The sequence below is a fragment of the Argopecten irradians genome, chromosome 3 (assembly GCF_041381155.1).
Source record: "Argopecten irradians isolate NY chromosome 3, Ai_NY, whole genome shotgun sequence".
Classification (NCBI taxonomy): Eukaryota; Metazoa; Mollusca; class Bivalvia; order Pectinida; family Pectinidae; genus Argopecten; species Argopecten irradians.
The window spans coordinates 62649125-62670718 of NC_091136.1; the positions used below are offsets into that span (position 1 = coordinate 62649125).

General features: G+C 36.7%; 1 protein-coding gene and 1 pseudogene across 1 annotated transcript in view; one reads left to right on the plus strand and one right to left on the minus strand.

The window, feature by feature from the left end:
* The window catches only part of LOC138319781 (serologically defined colon cancer antigen 8 homolog), an 88771-nt gene extending 67574 nt beyond the window's left edge, over positions 1–21197 (minus strand). Inside the window, 2 exon segments of the mRNA XM_069262915.1 lie at positions 14899–15113; positions 21058–21197. Coding sequence (XP_069119016.1) covers positions 14899–15113; positions 21058–21115 — 273 coding nt within the window. The 5' untranslated portion in view covers positions 21116–21197.
* Positions 8122–11071, plus strand: LOC138320163 (uncharacterized; annotated as a pseudogene).
* Positions 21198–21594: the final 397 nt, after the last annotated feature.

Below are 21594 nucleotides of genomic sequence, written 5' to 3' on the forward strand. Positions count from 1 at the left end.
ATCTGGCACATACATAGCACAAAGCCAGAGTCACTTTGAATCTTCATTAAATATCTTAGTATACTTGAACACTTGCAGATAACTTTGAATTTAATGTATACAAAACATTTTTAGCCTGGATCAACTTATATAATTGTAAGGCAAAATTACTTACACACATTACAGGTGTTTTTCTATAATACAATGTGTAAACACTAATATAAACTACATGTAATGTTAATGATAGGGAAAATATTGTATTAGGAACTTTTATAATATTAAACATGGACAAAGTACTTATGTTGTGAACAGCACATTGTTGATTGCTGAACAATTTCTTTTAAGATTACATTGTAGCTAAAGTACAATAATTTTTCGATATATAAAAAAAAAAAAAATATTCAAAAAAAATATTCAACAACAACTTACAACTCTAAATTCAAATGTAAATGTAGATCATATCTGCTATTTTAAATCAGAGTCTTCAAGTTCATGTTAAGTTCATTTAAGTATATCTTCAAATTCTAACTTAAATACCTAAATTTGGGTAAAAGGTGCAAATATGAAACATATCAAGCATTTCCTGAAGAAAATGATCACAAGTAACATTGCATATCATCTTAATCATAAACAACTGAGTGTAAGCAATTTTTATAACCATAATTTTGTGAAAATTGTGGGTTACGTGTACAATTTTTTAATAAGAAACTACAATTCGAAATTCTACAAATTTCAAAGTTGGAGTTCTGATCCAAGCTTTAAACGTATACATTGGATGTTTACATAGTATTACAATTGTGAAGGGATGAGTGAATGTACTTGTATAGACTTATAATTGTCTTTTCATACCAATCCTTATAGATACTATTGTACATGTAGTATTACCTTAATATGTGGAGTTCAATGCAAATAACTCCAAATTTAACAAACAGTAAGCTATCAAATTTAATTTGAGTATCTTAATTGGATAAAAATAAAAACATATTTTTATATTCTATACTTGTATATATATATAAATGCCTTTTTTTAACTCTTAAGATTGCAATATTTACATAATATACACACTAATAAAGGGTAATGACCAAAAATAAATAATAACTTCTTGAAATCTTATTTCTCAATTTTCTTTGATTAAATATGATATAAATATACCAATTTTAATCCTATAACTTTGAGAATTCGAAATAATTTCAAATTCAAACTTTAGATTTTCAAGTCGAGATTTATTTTTCCTTTTTATTTATTTTTGATAGAAGAGAGAAAAATATTTATGAATATATACATTGTACATAGTACATGTATGTTTGTATAATTGCATGAACCATTTACAGTACATGTTCTGATAATATATATACACTTTTACAGGGGGTGGGGGTGGGGGGTAATGGAAGTACTTTTGAACATGTAGTCCTTCACTTTTTGGTTTTAATACTACATACAATATAGTTTTTAATTACAATTGGTGAAAAATAATTACATGTACAATTATACACGTATAGCTTATGTATTTCATGTGTTTAGATTAAGTCAGAATAGATTTCTTTGTACACATTCCTGAGACAGTTATGGTTCCATAGTATATTTATGAATTCAATATTTGTGCGATTTAAATGAAGTACATTATACACTGAAGGAGATAGTGTACACATTCACTTCAAGTTCGTGGTTTGGATTCAGTTCACAACACTAACTACACATCTGGGCGTAGGGATGGGATTACATCATACATGTGACCACGTGATTTGAGGAGGATTTTCCGTTCCTCGCTGCCTCGTTTGATGAAGATTCTTCCATCACTCGACCAATAGGAAATGATGTCACCTGATGATTTTGCTACTGAGAGGTCTTTCATAATAGCTTGCCTAACTCGCGTGAGATCTTCAGTGATAAATATACGATCTGGATTATCTTTCAGTTGTCTTTTACTTCTGAAGATCTTGTCTTTGATTTTCCAGTTTTTAAACCTGCATATGATTTGGTATTTGTTGTTTCTGGGTGTACCAATAATATGAGAGCGAAATATGTCATCTTCGTCAATATTGACCTTCAGGTGAGTTTTGCAAATATTAACAACAGCTGGATCAGTGTTGGAAATTCCCTCCCCTTCAAGATTCACATTATGAAACCGGAGTGAATTTCTCCTACCATATTGCTCCAATTGCTCAATCTGCCCCTCTAGGTTTCCAACCACATTTTCTAAGTAGTCACACCTATTGGTAAGAGTTTCATTATTTTTCTGAAGTTGTTCTATTTTGTTACATTGCTGTTCAACAGTATCTTTGAGGGGAGCAACGAGATCCTCAACGATTTTCCGAAAGGAATCTTGTAATAGAGGAGTTAAGGCCTTCGCTAAAGGTGAGGCTAAGGCAGGGGCCACGGAATCAGCGAAATCTGGGTTTATAAGAGTACTTTTAATAAGGGTGTTCAAGTCCACTTGTTTACCCTTACCAAGATGGAGTTGGAAAGTGGACGTACATGTAGACTCCGGGTCAGCCATGTCGGGCACAGATTGTCGACGTCTATGGGTAGGACGATTATCACTAGGACTTGGGGTATTGTTATCTGGCTGTAATCTTTTCCTAGAAGGGGTCTCTTCAGATGGTTTAGTAGGATTGGACATCGGTAAACAGCGATGGGCAGAATTGATATGTCAAAATGGCGGCCACGTTCATGTACACACAAAGGAATCCAGGTATACAATACGGAAAACAGTTCAAAAATAAACCTTAATCAGTTCATCATTGGTTTTTTGGGTTGTCGCTATCAATATTCGGTGGAAAATGGTGACTTCATTCTATAGACACATCAAATAGTATAAAAACACAAACCCTTACTGCTGAGCCGATCACATATCACCTGGTCTCAATGGCGCCATCTCTCAGTACTTTGATATTATGGAAAAAACAGGGGGTAGACGAAATAAACCTAAAACAAAACGTGGCATATCCAGTGATTCATCAACTTGAGCTGTTTATGGTGAAACGATGTTAACCTAAATATAATTTTAAACATCAAAATTTTAGGGTACTCGAGCAGTGCCTTACTTATTCTGTTGCTTAAACGAAAAATTGAAAACTTCAAAAAGTCGTATTTTCTGTAAAATTTGATATTTACGTTCCATTTGTGATAAAATGATATTGGATACAGCAAAGTGTGATATGTCGTTATAAAGGCAATTTTATGTGGTATTTTTAATCATAAAAAAACGTGATTTAAGTGTTTTTACTATGACTTATGCCAGGTAAAAGGCCCAATAGGCTTTAAATTCACCAGTGTTAATGTAGTGGGCGCTGTAGTCCTAATAATGGTCCAATTGGGTTTTAAGTATTACAGACATATTTGTATTAATGCAATTAACTAATTTAAATTCAAAAATAAAAAAAAAAATATCGTGGGCGGATTTTCACCCTATATGCAACACCTCCTTTAAAAGAAATCGAAGCACTTTACAACTCCCTCGTTTGGTACGTTGTTCTTGCTTGAATTGTTCCGATGTTTCTATCCTAGATAAACGTCTCCCATACCTCGCAGACTCGCTTTCTACCACCTTGGACGGGTTTTGGGTTTCCCTCATCTAGAGCGATTCTTTCAGATTTCTGCCGATTCTTGTTTTCTTTAACACGTGCTGCGAGGCGTTTCTGTGTTTTCCTTTCTTTTAGGTATTTCGGGATGTTCATGACGTCGGCGCTGATAATAAACAGAACTGGGATTGAGAGTAGGACGAAGGCTATCATAGTTGCCATGGCTATGGACGACTTCCGGTCATCTGGGGCAGAGATTTTCTTCCGGATGGATTCTGTAATAATCATTTAAAAAAGATTAATTGCACTGTGTAGATATTAGCTTCAGTCCTGACATATGACATATGACATACATATCACCACAACCCCTCCACCTCAGGGTTCGTTAGCTCGAGTGCCATGTGGGACGGTTACCGGGTACTGACTGCTGGTCGGTGTTTCTTCTTTTAGTATGACGTTAAAGTAGTAAAACCCTAAAACAGCTCTACATTATTTTCTCTCCTATGATCACGGCAATATATAAAAGATGAACATTTCGTTATTTTATAGTTCATTGTGTACCTCATACCGCTACCCTGCATGTAGGGCATAAGAATTGTACCTGTTGCCCCTATTGCATGATCGTATAGGGCGACTAAATTAAGGATATAATCATATTATCATTTTTTTCTTCTTACATTTCTTCCTAACATCCCCTGGCCGAGACACACCAAAGTCTATAAAAGTGGTAGTTTCTGCTACTGCTTAGCCCTCAGCACGAATAGAGCGGGACAACTTGTTCGCCCGTTGTCAGTATAATGCGACCGGGTGAGGTGTGTTGCTTGGTGTTGTCGGCGGCATTTTTCAGTGATATAGCAAGATTTTCACTATACCAGAAGACACAACAATTAAGAACATACCGCAGTCCAACAAAACACGCACCTCGCACTTCACACACGCTACGCACTGCATACATGGGAGACCGTCCTTATGTACCTCATACCGACATTTGGTGAGCTTCCATACGAATAGTCTAAACCTACCCGCTATTCTTCTATGCTATTCTGTTGTTTTTGTGACTTATTTAACGTCGTCATTTAAGTACGGCCTCCCATGTTTGTGGCGTTACACGGACTTGTGAACTGCGTGGTGTGTTTTGGGAGGCTGCGGGTATGATCGTGTTGTGTCTCCTCGCGATTGTAAAAATTAATATACCTCTATTTTAATTGCGCTATATTAAAGTTACTAGCTCCCTACTTTTCCCCAAAAACCCTTGTTCAGCTGTGTGTGTGTTGGTCTTTCGACTAGCTAGCACATACCCGGACTCGGGTATTTCCGTTTAACTAATCCGATTCGAGGAGGGCGGGACTTTACGCCATCAGTTGCAAGCGACGTACCAATTGAGCGGAGCTAGTTTTTGATCACGCCATCTCTATTGACGCAATCAAACGGCCTAAGTATTAATCGGAAACTATTACCGAACACATCGGCATGTTTATCTTGTAAGTGAGAGCTTTGTGAAAAATGTAATGGGGTCAGGGGACAATACCTTTATATGTACATGTACGTACAGTTGTTATGTAAATTTTAAGCTACCTGTAAGTGGTTAACGTCTCGGAATTTCAACAATACATGTACATACGTTTAGTATTATGCCTGGTGATATAAAATGTTGAAATATTGAGAAATCATAGCGGAATCAAATTATAACCTGCGGTTTGAATAGAAACCAAACAAAACGGACATGGAATCACAATTATCACCTCAAAATAATTTGAATGTTTGAAGCAAAGATTTTATAGATCTATTACAATGTAAAAATCCCTCAATCTCCAATGACCATAGCCGTACGCGACAGGAATATAGCGTATGAGAGAAATACATTTTTAGTCTAAATTAGCTTTTGTATGTATATTGTATCGGTATATTAAAACAGTATGGGGTTGAATGAATTAGGCAAATTCGAGGGAAACCAGAAACTTGCTATATTCCCCAATCCATTTTGCTACTCTTGTTGAACACCGACATGCATCAACACAATAAATAGTCAAATGAGGCGAAATTTGACGAAATTAATTTTTGTTTTGCGCTAAAATGATTTTGAACGTGTTAGCGTTATGAAAAAATCGCACATAGCTGTACCAAACACGTGTAAATAAGCTCAATACACATGTTATAGTTTAGCGCATGCGCAATATATGAATACCGCTTCATATATTCTTACTTGAAGTCTTTTTCTTATCGACTGTAAGCTTCTTCTTAGTTTCCTCCATAACATTCAATAACTCCTCCTGCGTAAAGTTTTTGATCTCGGGTACGAGCCTTCGTCGACATCTACACTTCCGTTCAAACACATCTAAAACAGAAAAATATATCCGTCTGCGTTTATGCGACTAAATTGTATTTTGATTGTTATTTATATTGGATATCTTAATACAGCAAATAAAACCATTTCAGTGGTCAAGTGTGAAAGTGGTTTTTCCAATGTGACCTCATTACAAAACCATAACGTGACGTCAGGATTTCGAGGACGGCGTGACAAAATGCCCCGTTGGAATTTTTCGATCAAAGATAACATTCTTTGAAATACAGGTTATTATAGTTTTGTGGAATTTTTTTTAGATCTGTATGAAATTTAATAAATATCTGGAATGCTCTGTGATATAACGATTCCTGCCTATGTTATAACGATTACTGCCTGTGATATAATAATTCCTGCCTATGATATAATGATTACTGCCTATGATATAATGATTACTGCCTATATTATAATGATTACTGCCTATATTATAATGATTACTGCCTATGATATAATGATTACTGCCTATATAATGATTCTACTGCCTATAACGATACTATAATGATATAAATTACTGCCTATGCTATTATAAATGATTACTGCCTATGATATAATGATTACTGCTCTATATGATTATGATAAAATTACTGCCTATGATATAATGATTACTGCCTATGATATAATGATTACTCCTGTGATAATATAACGATTACTGCTTGATATAATGATTACGCTATGATATAACGATTACTGCCTGTGATATAATGATTACTGCCTGTGATATAAGATTACTGCCTTGTATAATATTACTGCCTGTGATATAACGATTACTGCCTGATTACTGCTTTGATATAACGATTACTGCCTATGATATAATGAATTACTGCTGATATAACGATTACTGCCTATGGTATATATGTACGCTGTGATATACTGCCCTGTGATATAACGATTTAACTGATGATATAACGATTACTGCCTATGAATATAATGATTATACGATATAAGATTACTGCCTATGATATAATGATTACTGCCTGATATTATGATTACTGCCTGTGATATAATTATTACTGCCTGTGATATAATATGATTACTGCCTATTGAAGCCTGTGATATAACGATTACTGCCTATGATATAATATTACTGCTGTGATATAATTATATGCCTGTGATATAATGATTACTGCCTATGATATAACGATTACTGCCTATGATATAAGATTACTGCCTATGATAGCTATGATATAACGATTACTACCTGTGATATAATGATTACAGCCTATGCTATAACGATTACTGCCTGTGATATAACGATTACTGCCTATGATATAATGATTACTGCCTATGATATAATGATTAGTGTCTGTGATATAACGATTACTGCCTATGATATAACGATTACTGCCTGTCATATAACGATTACTACCTGTGATATAATGATTACTGCCTATGATATAATGATTACAGCCTGTGATATAACGATTACTGCCTATGATATAACGATTACTGCCTATGCTATAACGATTACTGCCTGCGATATAATGATTATATGATGATAATTAATCCGGCAAACTAAAGAAAAAACAAAAGTGGTTACTCATTTGTTATGTAAACGAATTAAAGAATCTATATATGGTTAGGATTTATCAATATTAACAGTTTTTTATTTCCACTGTGCGGTTGGGGCAATAACGAAATAAAGATATTGGGAAAATAGAATTGTACAAATAAAATAAGTTAAAATAAGCAAGGCTGTGTTATGCGTTTTACTGAAAGGCTAATTAAAGTAATGCATTTATGTAACGTTTCTTGAAAGCAGCCTTTATGGAGTTGTATTTTTGATATTGTTAGTTTGCTTTACGCCATATTAGCAATCATGATCATTTAACCAGCCTACGATCAGTGTTTAGCTACTAGCATCCTCGATATACCAAGGGTTACTACCACTGGCGTTATATCCACCCCTGATGTTATTTCATAGCAAAATTGTGTGTGAAAAAAAACCGGATGAAACAGTTAGTTTTTTATGTTAATATAAAGATTCCATTAATGCTCGTTCTCTGTAATCCTCAGTAACTCTTCTGAAATGCCTACACCATTAGTATGGTATAGACTAGGGATAGATATAACGACAGTGATGTTAACTTCTGGAATATCGTGGATGTATTATTGCAACCATTAATAGTAGTCCTAACCATCCGGTCACTTTGGCACGCTTTATTTTCGTAATCACTACGAGTGTACATGAAGTTTACACTAAACACAAGTCTTGCTTTTACATGTATGTCTTGATCAACATGTTTGTATAAAATTGTCTCTAACCTATTTAATTATTTTAGGATGCCATCCCCGAAGGATTTCCCATGCTGCTTATGCTCTAAAAGAACAAAACCAGGAAATAGACGAACTCTTCGTGGTGTAGAGAACAAAGATATCCGCAAATTCCTTTTCAAACAGTATTTCGTTCAGATCAAGGAAGACAGCGTTACTTGCAACAAATGTAGACAATTATATTACGCATCAATATATAAGAACAAACAGCCTGTAAACAAGTTAAGCCATACTAGTGAGCAAAAAAGGAACGCGACAATTTTAAATTCGCCGCCAAGCATAACGCTTCCAATACCTTCTGCCGAAGGAAGCCATTCACAATGCTTTGTTTGCAAGCAAAGAAACGGGAAACTTGTGGTCATTCCATCCAAAGCACGGTACGATATTTTCCTTGAAAAAGAACTCATTTGCCCTGCAGGAGCACGATGCTGTAAGAATCATATTGACAATGAATTTTTAACAAAACAAGCTTTTGATTTGATCGAAGGTAGTCGAACAACATCTTCCTTTAACCACACTGGCATGATGGATATGCTTAAACAATTGCGCCAGATAGCTTTGAACAATGCTAGTAAACGCATAGACTTTGACCATTTGAGTACCTTAGATAATGGTGATATGGTAAACCTAACTGGGTTAACGAAAGAACAGTTCAAGGACTTATGCAGTCACATCTCGGGTCTTCGAGATTCCAAAAACAGAAGTACAACAATGTGCGCAGGTATTCTTTTGACAAAACTCAGGACCGGAATGTCAAATAGACTTCTCTCTACAATTTTCAACATCGGCAAAGATTCTATAGGACGCGCCATCAAGTCTTCGAGATCGTCTTTGATTGAATCGTTTGTTCCGAAACACATTGGATTTAGTCACATTACAAGAGATGAAGTAATCCAGCACCATACTCGTCCTCTGGCTTGAAGAGGAAGACCTCGTGATTGTGGACAGAGGATTCAGGGACTCGTTGAATTTACTGAGCGAGCTCGGTATTCGGTCCGAGATGCCCTCTTTCCGCACAAAGGCCAGGCACAGCATTCTGTGGAAGAAAGCAACACTTCACGCCTAGTTACCAAAATAAGATGGGTCGTCGAATCAGCGAATGCTAGGATAAAACATTGGCGCTTCCTTAATCACATATTGCCGACTAACCAGGTCCCGTTTATTGGCGACTATGTCAGGATTGTTGGTGCTATTTGTAACAAATACTTACCGGCACTTAGTACAGGATGCCCAGACACTGATGCAACACTTGGGGCAAAGATGTTGCATTTATCGAAGAAAGGCAATGTTCTTCAGGAAAAAGTGGTGAAAGAAAAACTTGACAAAAGAACCGTTATTTGGAAACCCATTGATGCAGCAGACGATGTTCTCAACTTTCCAAAACTGGACGAGGAGCAGCTTCGAAACCTGACATTGAGTACGTTTACTAACTAAATAATAAAACATATTCAAAGGGAAATAATTATGTATATCATATTCAAAGGGAAATAATTATGTGCATCTGCAAGATGAATGCCAATAAGAATTGAAATTGTATTTTCTCTATTTTCTGACAGCGTTAAGTTCAAATATATCTCGTGATGTTACACAATGTCAAATATGTCTTTAAATATCGATTTCAGCTCAAATATCCTATTCAATTTCCTCGTCATTTATTGTACAGTCATTTAGTAACTGCATCTTTGTCTGTTCACAGGAGTATATCAATTGAAGCTGGCCAAGCTGTACAGCAGAGAGCACATTGACGAAGAAGGGCAGTTTCATATACTCGTACACAGAACAGAGGAAGGCTTGATAAGTGCTAAGATCCAAAGCAGACACACTTCATCCAGGTCGTACCAATTATGGATCGCATATTCAGAGGGACATATAACATGTTGGTACTGTAAATGTAAATCTGGATCGAGGGTAGTGGGTGCATGTGCACATATTTCTTCTGTTCTATGGTACCTTGGGTTCGCCAGACATCTCCATCTCTCATATGAACCTGGGAAAGACTGGAGTATGTACCTGATGGACGCTAAGAACATTCCACAACCACAGCCAATAGATGAAAGTGATGACGACTCAGTTGAAGAGTAACAAACATTTATAACATGTCACATGTACATATCAAACCTTGGTTGAAATTGATACCCACTCATCTGTTTGAATAATGTACCACTGTTTTTTGGAAAGGGTTAAATATATTCTTTCTACATCTCTACTAAAGTAATTAATTATCTCATTCTGTTAAATTGATTAATATGGATTCTTGACAAAGATAGTCGCCTGTCATCAAGTTAAGTTAATATCAAATCACCTGTAGCAATTTATGTTGCTATAAAGTAACAACCGTTGCTAAGACGGATTAATTGTGATATAATATATCTTTCTTTGTATTGATATCAAAGTATGTATGCAAGCTTAATATATCCCTTCTATGATACATTTGTGTAATTCACTAACAATCAGTCAATTATCTAGAAACATGCTTGATATTTACTAGTATTGTTGCTATGAGGGAAATCGGTTGCTATGTATATACTGTATATACATACTATTTTTACTCAAAATACACTTTATGAAACTGGATAATGCATTTAAGTCATTGATTTCATAATCAAAATATAAACAACGATTAAACTTTTGAATCATTGTCATAAAAATGATGGTTGAACATCTGTCAAATTATAATAAATACTGGTAATATGATAGTTTTGTTGCTAAGGCCGTTGCTAGGCAACTGTTAAGTCAAACTATTTAACAAAGTGTTTTTTGCAAAGGTCATGTACTCTAGATAATGTGGTATGAAAATTAAAATCAAAGTACTCAAAGTACTGCAAATACAACGCAACAGAAACAGAAAAATAAAATGAAATCAAATGAATTTCCAAAATCAAAATATATAAACCATATTATAAAGAATTTGATATCAATTTCAAGAACATTCAACTGATCACAGAAAATACATGTTTTGTTTGACATTTTTCTTCATTAAAGTTCCTACATGAAAATTACAAAGAAAACAAAAGTCTTCATTAAAATGAGTTTTTATCCTTAATATACTTTTGTTTCTTATGTTGCACATACACCTATTTTGGTAAAACCATGCACATATGAGGGCAGCCTTATACATTATTCTGCCTTTACCTCAGATCTGTGTTTAACATTCATTTAAAAACATTATTTTAAAGTACACAAAAAGGGCATATGATTAGTTTACTTTAAAACTCTTATGTCTATAAGCCTTAGATAGTAAGTTATCATTAACAGAGATTATGTAAGTTGGACAGAGGAGTCACCAGCAAGCAACAGTTGACCTAGATGGGCTGTGTATTATATAACACTCTGTGTATTCTATACACACTCTATACACACTCTGTGTATTCTATACACACTCTGTTTATTCTACCAAGCAGTAGGCAGTCTTCCCATGAATGGAAGTTTATGAATGAAATGGTTCAAGAGGTCACCACTAGATGTCATTGTAGGGCAAGTCCTACTCAGTCTTACACATCAATAGTAAACCGGATAGCATTAATACAACCGCTAGTCGCGTTGTATTAAAAATCCAGCGTGGGGCCAAAAATAGTCCTTAATGCACCTAGCCCTTTGCAACACACCTTAAAACAAATTGGCAAATCCAGATTTTGTTTAGACGTTTCCATGCGGTTACCCAGTAAATCCCCCAATCCTAGCCATATCCTACCATATCTACATACCAGGCAGTGAGCACTGCCATATCTACATACCAGGCAGTGGAGCACTGGTCATATCTACATACCAGGCAGTGGAGCACTGGTCATATCTACATACCAGGCAGTGGAGCACTGGTCATATCTACATACCAGGCAGTGGAGCACTGGTCATATCTACATACCAGGCAGTGGAGCACTGGTCATATCTACATACCAGGCAGTGGAGCACTGGTCATATCTACATACCAGGCAGTGGAGCACTGGTCATATCTACATACCAGGCAGTGGAGCACTGGTCATATCTACATACCAGGCAGTGGAGCACTGGTCATATCTACATACCAGGCAGTGGAGCACTGGTCATATCTACATACCAGGCAGTGGAGCACTGGCCATTGCTTGATAATGAAGTAACAAACATGTGTGAACACTCTCTGACCAACATCCAACAATCCTAATTATCAGACGGACAGACACAAATTTACATCCCTCGTTTCGGTGAAAGCAAGGATAAAAACAAATGGCAAAAAAAACAAGGACATAGTCATTCAGATCCCCCGCCAATGGAGATATCAAAGCTGAAGTAAGTTTGATTGTGGAGACTTAAGTGTATGAAAAAAACAGGGAAAAAAAAGTTGAGCTAAAGAAAGATGGAGTATAATTCAAGTAGAGCGGGGTTGCAATTGTTGAATCAGGTATACAGCCTTGACATTTATATTAGACTATATACACAAAGATGGGTGGAGTTTTGCAAAGTAACATTTACCATTTACCATGATATTTTCAGCAATGTTTCCATGGTGACGGAAAAAGTGCAAAAAATGAAAACCTAAAAATAGCAAAAGGTACTACTAGACCATAAGACTAATGTGCCTATGGAGTTCCGTGCATGCTGCGGAAATGAACCTGGTACAAAAATATGATATTTTCAGCAATGTTTTCATGGTTACAGAAAAAGTGCAAAAAATGAAAAACTAAAATAGCAAAAGGCACTACTAGACCATAAGAACAATGTGTCTATGAAGTTTCATGGAAATATCTCTGCTGGTTTTAGAGTTGTGCTCCGGAAACGATTCTTACACAAAAATCTGCCATTTTTAGCAATGTTTCCATGGTTACAGAAACAAGAGGCCCAGAGGGCCTGTATCGCTCACCTGGTTTGTAATGCCAAGTAATGTTCTATATACAGGTTCATTGTTTCTTTTCTGAAGGAATTTTAATATTAACCTCTAAATCCCCTATTGGGCCCCCGCCCCTCCTGCCCCCATCGGGTCAGAGCCAAAATTTATACAAGTTCTGTTCCCCTTTCCCCCAAGGATGTTTATGGCCAAATTTGGTCACAATCCAAGCAAAACTCTAGGACAAGTAGTGATTTATAGGATTTACCTCTATTTCCCCTATTGGGCCCCACCCGTCCTGCTCTCAGGGGGCCAGAGCCAAAATTTATACAAGTTCTGTTCCCCTTCCCCCAAGGATGTTTGTGGCCAAATTTGGTTACAATCCATGCAGAACTCTATGACTAGTAGCGATGTAAAGGATTTACCTCTATTTCCCCCCGCCCCTCCTGCCCCCCGGGGGACCAGAGCCAAAATTTATACAAGTTCTGTTCCCCTTCCCCCAAGGATGTTTGTGGCCAAATTTGGTTACATTCAATTCAGAACTCTATGACTAGTAGCGATTTAAAGGATTTACCTCTATTACCCCTATTGGGCCCGCCCCCGCCCCTCCTGCCCCCGGGGGACCAGAGCCAAAATTTATACAAGTTCTGTTCCCCCCTCCCCCAAGGATGTTTGTGGCCAAATTTGGTTACAATCCATGCAGAACTCTATGACTAGTAGCGATTTAAAGGAAATGTTGACGGACGATGGACGCCGCGCCATGACATAAGCTCACCGGCCCTTCGGGCCAGGTGAGCTAAAAAGTACAAAAAGTGAAAACCTTAAAATAGCAAAAGGCACTTCTAGACCATAAGACCAATGTGTCTATGAAGTTTCATGGAAATATCTCTGCTGGTTTTAGAGTTATGCTCCGGAAATGAACCTGCTACAAAAATATGATATTTTCAGCAATGTTTCTATGGTTACAGAAAAAAGCACAAAAAGTGAAAACCTAAAAATAGCAAAAGGCACTACTAGACCATAAGACTAATGTGCCTATGGAGTTCCGTGCATGCTGCGGAAATGAACCTGGTACAAAAATATGATATTTTCAGCAATGTTTTCATGGTTACAGAAAAAGTGCAAAAAATGAAAAACTAAAATAGCAAAAGGCACTACTAGACCATAAGAACAATTGTGTCTATGAAGTTTCATGGAAATATCTCTGCTGGTTTTAGAGTTGTGCTCAGGAAACGATTCTTACACAAAAATCTGCCATTTTTAGCAATGTTTCCATGGTTACAGAAAAAAGTACAAAAAGTGAAAACCTTAAAATAGCAAAAGGCACTTCTAGACCATAAGACCAATGTGTCTATGAAGTTTCATGGAAATATCTCTTCTGGTTTTAGAGTTATGCTCCGGAAACGAACCTGGTGCAAAAATATGATATTTTCAGCAATGTTTCCATGGTTACGGAAAAAATGCAAAAAATGAAAACCTTAAAATAGCAAAAGGTACTACTAGACCATAAGACCAATGTGTGTATGAAGTTTCGTGGAAATATCTCTACTGGTTTTAGAGTTATGCTCCGGAAACCATTCGTACGGACGGACGGACGGACGGAACCCATTTGTATATCCCCCGCCAACTTCATTGGGCGGGGGATAAAAATGCTTGTATGACAATTGGATCCCTTTGTCCCTGAAAATCTGAAAATGGATATCTTATTAAAAATAACAAAATTTCGCTCACTCACTCCCAATTTTTTTCCTCAGCTCCCGAAGAACAACTGATTTATTTGGTGTGGCCTTATCATAAATTTTTAATTTTAAAAAGGATTGGTGTTTTTTCTATTTAAATACATGGAGAATATTTTCAAACTTCATTAAATCAAATGAAGAAATTTTATGGATTTATAAGTGTTGGAATGTTTTACACAAACATATTGAGTAACATGGATTTATGTCCAAAGCTGGATCGCTCTTATAACTACACATTTATTGAGTTACCTGTTTGTCGTGTTGTGCATTGAGAATACTGCCAAGTTGATTTGAAGCATCTTTATATTTCTGTGGGCGCCCGGACTCCTCATACCACCTCAGTGTACGGGGATGTACAGAGGACTTTAGCTGATTCTTAGCATAAGAGGTGATAGAGTTGTTTGGACTATTCCCAGTTCCCATGAGAACATCTTCCAACTCATTCAAACTGACATTGGCCCGGTCTACAAGAGAAAAATTCATCTAAATAATACCTCAAAATAATTCTAGGATATTGGAGGTCTGGGAATATATATCCAAGTGGATCAAGGACTGAGAAGTATTTAATGAGACCAGAGGTCAGAGGAGTATCTAGGGCGACAAAGGTTAGGGAAGTATCTAATGGGAATGGAAGTCAGGGGAGTATCTAGGGGGACTGGAGGTCATAAGGGTATCTAGAGGGATAAAGGTCAGGGGAGTATCTAGGGGAATGAAGCTCAGGGGAGTATCTAGGGGGAATGGAGGTCATGGGAGTATCTAGGGGGACAAAGGTCATAGGGGAATCTAGGGGGACTGGAGGTCAGGGGTGTATCTAGGGGGACTGAGGTCATAAGGGTATCTAGGGTGACTGGAGGTCAGGAGAGTATCTAGGGGCACTGAGGTCATAAGGGTATCTAGGGGGACTGGAGGTCAGGGGAGTATCTAGGGGGACTGAGGTCATAGGGGTATCTATGGGGACTGGAGGTCAGGGGAGTATCTAGGGGGACTGAAGATCAGGGGAGTATCTAGGGGGACTGGAGGTCAGGGGAGTATCTAGGGGGACTGAGGTCATAAGGGTATCTAAGGGGACTGGAGGTCATGGGAGTATCTAGGGGGTCTGAGGTCATATGGGTATCTAGGGGGACTGGAGGTCAGGGGAGTATCCAAGGGGATTGGATGTCAGGTGAGTATCTAGGGGCACTGAGGTCATAAGGGTATCTAGGGGGACTGGATGTCAGGGGATTATCTAGGGGGACTGAGGTCATAGGGGTCTCTAGGGGGACTGGAGGTCAGGGGAGTATCTAGGGGAATGGAGGTCAGGTGAGTATCTAGGGGGACTGGAGGTCACAGGAGTATCTAGGGGGACTGGAGGTCACAGGAGTATCTAGGTGGTCTGAGGTCAGGGGAGTATCTACTAGGGGGGACTGGAGGTCATGGGAATATCAAGAGGGACTGATGTCAGAGGAGTATCTAAGGGGACTGAGGTCAGAGGAGTATCTATGGTACTGAGGTCAGGCAAAGATCAAGGTGGTCTGAGGTCAGGGGAGTAAATAGGGGGACTGGAGGTCAGGAGAGTATCTAGGTGGTCTAGATCTGAGGTATAGGGATATCAGGTGGACAGGGGGCCTTGGGATAGGAACCATGCTGCTTATAATTATTAAATCCATGCATAAAAATATATAGATTTTTACATTTCACCAATGAAGCCGAGTAGGTCTATTCATTTAAAAGTACTAATTACAATAATGATATATACAAATCTATGCATTGCATACATTGTCAATGTGGTGATTATCTTGGTTACGGAAGGAAAAAGATGGACAAAATATTTAAGGTTAAATTGAATATTATGTTACTATATTAAAGCTGGTGATTAAATGGATCTACCTATTGTAAAGTATTGAAGTAAGATCATATAATCAATATTAAAAAGGTATGTACAGGGAATTGAAAAATAAATACATGTAGAAATGGTTGTCAGCTGAAATTAATTATTTCTAAACAGATCTCCAACACAAACTGTAAAGTAGGATTAAACTTTACAGATAAATAAAACACGATGTAGAACAGTTATAATATGAACGATCGACAATTGGACAATCTTAAATTGTTTTCATTCTTTCAACAAAATGTTTACTTTCATAGCTCGTGTTTTGCGATAAATTTTTATAGACATTAAACAATATATATTAAAGATATAAAAAGATTATTCAGAATCTTCTGGAATTAAGATTAGACTAACTTAGCTAGCAAGGACAGTAGTAGGTAGCAGCTGTGTGCTAAGTCCATAGGCCTCCACTAGTAGCTTAGCTTTATAAGAGCGCAGAGAAGCTCTGTAAAGGTAATGTGTGTGTATAATCAAATGTTATCATGGTAACGTTGAAATACTATGCTCTGAAAAACCTTCGTCCAAGTCCCGCACGGAATGACAGGCATGCGTTGCCGCGGTCCTGAAACTAACGTTTTAACACTAAAGAAATATTTTAATTTAAGTGAGCGTTTATCTGGAAATATTGTTGTTTGATTGCGTATGATAGAATTGGATATTGAAGTAGTTTCAGAATTTTCCGGCGTCTTTCACAAGGCAAAAACACAATCCATTGAGTGTTATCAACACTGTATTTTTTTTATCGCGACAGGAAGCTTCCGAATATCACTGTAATCGGGAACCGTCGGCATTTTCTGTAAATGGTGACATCACGCGGTATGTCATGAAACGACCCCAAATGATATGCCACCAATTCCCGCGTATATATTTGCCAGCATCCTTGTGTTTATACGGAAAATAAATTAGCCTTCATCTGTGTAGCATTTTACACTAATGATCAGTAAGTAAACCTGACAGTACATTGTAACTAACCTATATCAGCAAAGCCAACCCTTAAGCTGTAAAAAAGGCCTACGCTTGTTAAAAATCTACATGTTCATGTATGAGGAAGGAAGAAACGTCTTATTTGACTATATATATAGCCTATATATTTCATGCATATTTGACTAATTTTCAATTGTTTCTTTTTTATTGTGTATTCGTTTTTCAGAGACAGTTTTGAAATGCGGTGTTAACATAAAAATATCTATAGATTTCGAAAATAATAATTAATTGTATAGTTTTCCATAGCTTATTTCTATAGGTAGCTTATGCTATATAATTTTATATATTGCAGCAGTGAAATTATGAAGTAGGAACATATTGACGTTTTTGTTACACTGCAAGTCTATTATCAGAAACATATTTTATAATTAAAGGAGACATATTTCAAATATATCCAAATAAACTAAGAGCAAGTACCTTTCTACAAATTGTTGAAGAAGAAAGAATTTTAAATCATTCTGTGGCGGGATTGGACTGTGTCGATTTTCAGTGACCAGGTAGCTCAGCGGTAGAGCATTCGCCTAGTGTTCGGAGGTCCCAGGTTCGCATCCCGGTCTAGGCGCTACATATACTCCTCTCCTGTTACAATTCTTTATTATTGACAACACAAACAAGTTACAAGTAGCGATTAATGAGAAGCACTTATCCATATCCCGGGACCAACTTCTATATGAAATATGACATGTATATCAATGTACATGCATGTATATTGTACACAATCTACGCTCAATTTATCCATGTAAAACTTTTATTCGGGGTTACAGTAAACAATATGAAGTTCAATTGAAGATACATGTAGGAATACGGTATTACCATATAATAGAGAGCGCAGCGAACGGGCCAAAGCAGTGGGTTTTTTTGGCCGAATCTACAGCCGAACTTCGGCTGTTTCCCCTAGCCAAAAAATGCCTTATTTTCCCAATTTTGAAGTCAAATTTCCCAATAAAAACTGATCAAATTCAATGACATTTGCGTTGATAATTTGAACCAGATTTTCATTCCTAAAATGACAAAAATGTGTAAATATAGACTAGCTAGTCTTCATTACTTAAAACAAAAAAAATGGTATTAGAAACAATTTTTATTTCACAAAATGAAAACAAAATCGAAATGAGCATAAATAGGTCACTAGGTGCACCTTCAGTTCAGAGACGTTTTACAGACATACAAGCTAATAAAAAACAATAGTTAACTGCTTTTAAGTAATATAACAATGTTTCCAGAGTTAACTTACATTATTAGTAGTCTAATTTTTTTTTCGACATAAGCAAGGAGTTTTTTCTGTGTAAAAACGACCTCTGTTCAAGGTAGAATGGTTCCCTTCCCTTAGTTCTCTACTCTCCGCCAGGCTGCGCTCCGCTCACTAGGGACCGGTAGCGGGTAACCATGATGATTTTTTTGATTGGTCAATGTACATATCCGGTTCGCTGGTATCACTTTTTTTAGACGTGGGAAACCCCTTTATGCACGAAGCGACGGATCTTAACGTAAAGAATAAATAATTTATTTGAACGATATATAAACAAAATTAAATAAGATCTTAAGTTTTGAAATCATTTCGTGCTAACAGAGTTTAGTGTGTTCATAGGAACGACGTTAATGACGTTATTTTCTCTTAACGGAAGTAGCCGTCCCCATGATGACATATCATACACAGAAATGATGCGCACTACTCTGGAGTTGGAATTCTCACTCAAGATGGCTACCCGCTACCGGTCCTCAGTGAAGCGTACACAAGGGAGGTAACTGAGGCGGGAACCAGTCTATGTTCAAGGTAGGAGGTAGCATTTGGGATCTAATAATGGAGCTGGAATCCGGTTTCCGGAATTCAGGAATTTAGAAAAAAATTAATAGAGAAACAACAAAAAAAGTTTTAAAAATGCAAATAATTGTTTTATTTTTCTTTTAATAATAGAAAGAAAACATCTTGTGAAATAGAATTAGAAATGTGTATTAGATAATTCTAAATTTTGATTTTCAATTTTCTAATAAGTACAGTACTGCGATAAAAAAAAATGGTATATTTTGGGGGCAAGTGGAGTTTAATTTTGGGCAATTGCAAGTGAATTATTGGGCTCTACTTGCCTGGGGAGAGTGATTTTGAATTTTTTTTTACACATTTTTCTTCCAAATTCGGAGTTATTTTCCCAATTGAAAAGGCATGGGCTGTTGAAAATAGTAAGTGAAAAAAACACTGCAAAGGCCCCTTCGCGAAGCAAACTCTTGTGATAGAGGTGTCTCGGTAACGTTATTCTATGTAAATCATCCAATATATGTAGAGTTGGAAAACTTTCTCAAAAACCGGAAACAGGAAGTCAACACTAGATCCAGCATCGTGCAAGACAGCATCCAAAGTCACACTCTCGCGTGATTACAAAATCACACTCTAGCGTGATTATAAACAAGTAACGCTTGGAAGAATTCAAAATGAAAACATTAGTGAAAGATAAACCTTCCAATTTATTCTTACCTGAATCGAACAATAACATTTTGTCCTGAATCTTAACTTAAAAGCCGTGTAACGTGAGCAGTTGCTTCGGAATTTTCCGCCTGGCAACGGAGAATGACGTTGAGATATAATTGGTAGCCGCAGTCACATATTTTTGCAGAAAGTGAAAGTAGAAGTATCCTATGTTCAATATTGTTTTTCTATAAACTCAATGCCAGTAATTCAGCAAAGCTATTATTCTAATAATTAATAATTATATAAATGGTTTCTAGCAGTACAGTTATTCAGTGCACCTAATAAGCTATAAAAACAAAACACATGTCGAAATCGATAAGACTGATGGGTCAGGGGAGATTGCTCTTTCGCCGTTGGAAATCCTTTATTTAGATCTACTTGGCATATTTCTATTTAGTTACACATTAAAAAAAAAAAAACGAAAGAATGGATTAACTGCTGCGCTCTCAGATAGGCTTTGCTTAAAATTATATTATGCATGCAACTTCTTATGAGCTACGCTCTTACTTGTTGGCTCTGCCTTAAGGTTTACAACTGAACACGATGGCATGATTATTTGATTCCATCAATGCAATTCACACGAGTTCTATTTCTTCTCTGAAATATACATTTTTCTCTTATTTTACTGAAATTTACAAGCAGCTTCACAAATTACATATCAACAGTAAGACTGACAGTTAGCCAGGGTATATACCAACAATTAATGAAATTAGTTCTGTTCAATTGCAGCACAGTAATGAGTTTTAGGCTTGCAAAATATCACTGTTTAAAGCCTTTAGAGGAACCTTAATTCATATCATGTTTGACAATTGCATGTTCTAACTTGAAAATAAATCAGACTTCTATTAATTATACCAAGAGATAATGAATATAACTGCATTTTAATGTGATATGTATTTCTTATAATAAATTCGAACTGGCAAAATTAAATATTTGAAAAAAATGGCATGGCTTCTAATGTAAAATGAAATATTCTGAAATGTAAACCAGCGACAGATGGAGGGAAATTATGTGGTTTGGGAGAGCTCTACCATATAAGAGTAATTATTATAACAGATAAACAAACAATGGTGATCCTTTTTGTTTTAAATACCTCGAACAGATTTTTGATAATTATCTGCAGGGTCATCTTCCTCTTCGTAAGCATACATTTTCAATTAATTTAAAGCTAATTGTGCATAAACGATTTTCTAGCAGACAGGAAGTTTACATTCGCCATCGTATTTACGCATGCGCATTAAGGACATATAGGTTTCCGGGGCAGGAGGGGCGGGGCCCAATAGGGGAAATAGAGGTAAATCCTTTAATCGCTACTAGTCATAGATTTCTGCATGGATTGTAACCAAATTTGGCCGGAAACATCCTCGGGGGAAGGGGAATAGGGTTTGTATAAATTTTGGCTCTGCCCCCCCCCCCCCCGGGACAGGAGGGGCGAGGCCCAATAGAGGAAATAGGTAAACTCTTTAAATCGATTGTAACCAAATTTGGCCAGAAACATCCTCGGAGGCAGGGGAATAGAGTTTGTATAAGTTTTGGCTTTGACAATTTTGCTTGCAAACTTTTGTGGACACAGTTTACAAGCAAAATTTCTTTCATAACCCGAAGAAGTTAAAAAATAGTTACATCAATG